Source organism: Monoraphidium neglectum (assembly GCF_000611645.1).
Source record: "Monoraphidium neglectum strain SAG 48.87 unplaced genomic scaffold scaffold01882, whole genome shotgun sequence".
Taxonomy (NCBI): domain Eukaryota; kingdom Viridiplantae; phylum Chlorophyta; class Chlorophyceae; order Sphaeropleales; family Selenastraceae; genus Monoraphidium; species Monoraphidium neglectum.
Window position 1 is genome coordinate 1,976 of NW_014011746.1, and position 678 is coordinate 2,653.

Genomic DNA, 678 nt, shown 5'->3' on the forward strand with positions numbered 1-678 from the left:
TCCCCGCACCTTGAGCCCCCCGTCCTGCTCGCTGCCTGACGCGCCCCCTATGAGAGCCAGCAGGCTCTCCCCCATGCCCTGCTTCATGGCTTCTGCGTAGTACCTCTGGGCCACGCTGGGCTCATTGCGCACCCACTCTAGGAAGCGGCCGTAGATCTTCAGCAGGCGCCCGTTGGAGGGATACCGCTCCAGGACCCTGGTTCGAGGATGGCGTGCGTTGGGGTTAAAGGTGGGCAGAGGGTGGCAGGGGCAGGAGGCAAGTCAGGTGGGAGGCACGTGAGTGCGTGCGTGTCTGGAGGACGCTTGGAGAATGTATCATGTTCCATGTGCATTTTGCCTGCCAATATGGCTTCGACCCTGAATCGTCCAACAGTGTCGGCACATCCAGCTTGCATGCCATAAACCCCAGGGAACACCAGACCCCTTGCCTCCTCAATTGCCCTAACCCCCCTTGGTGGGCCTACCTGCGGTATATCTGCGCAGCCTGCTTCTCTGCCTGGCTCATGACGGCAAAGCTGGTCTGGAGGCTCTTGAACGCGACAGTGTCGTGGAGCAGCGCCTGCCAGAACACGCGCTGGGCGTTCAGGGCCAGGCGGTGCGCCCGCACACACGCGCGGTAGTTGCTGCGGGTAGGGGGCAGGGGGGGGGTCACATGCTCTCATGTGCCTGCGCTCGTAT

The 678-nt window shown here is 63.0% G+C and overlaps 1 protein-coding gene across 1 annotated transcript in view; it reads right to left on the reverse strand.

Moving 5' to 3' along the window:
- Positions 1-678, reverse strand: part of MNEG_9288 (hypothetical protein) — a gene marked incomplete at both ends in the record, with an annotated part of 7,083 nt that overhangs the window by 1,347 nt on the left and 5,058 nt on the right. The window contains 2 exons of the mRNA XM_014042239.1: positions 10-196; positions 465-574. Of these exons, the coding sequence (XP_013897693.1) occupies positions 10-196; positions 465-574 (297 nt within the window). The remainder of the gene's footprint in view (positions 1-9; positions 197-464; positions 575-678) is intronic.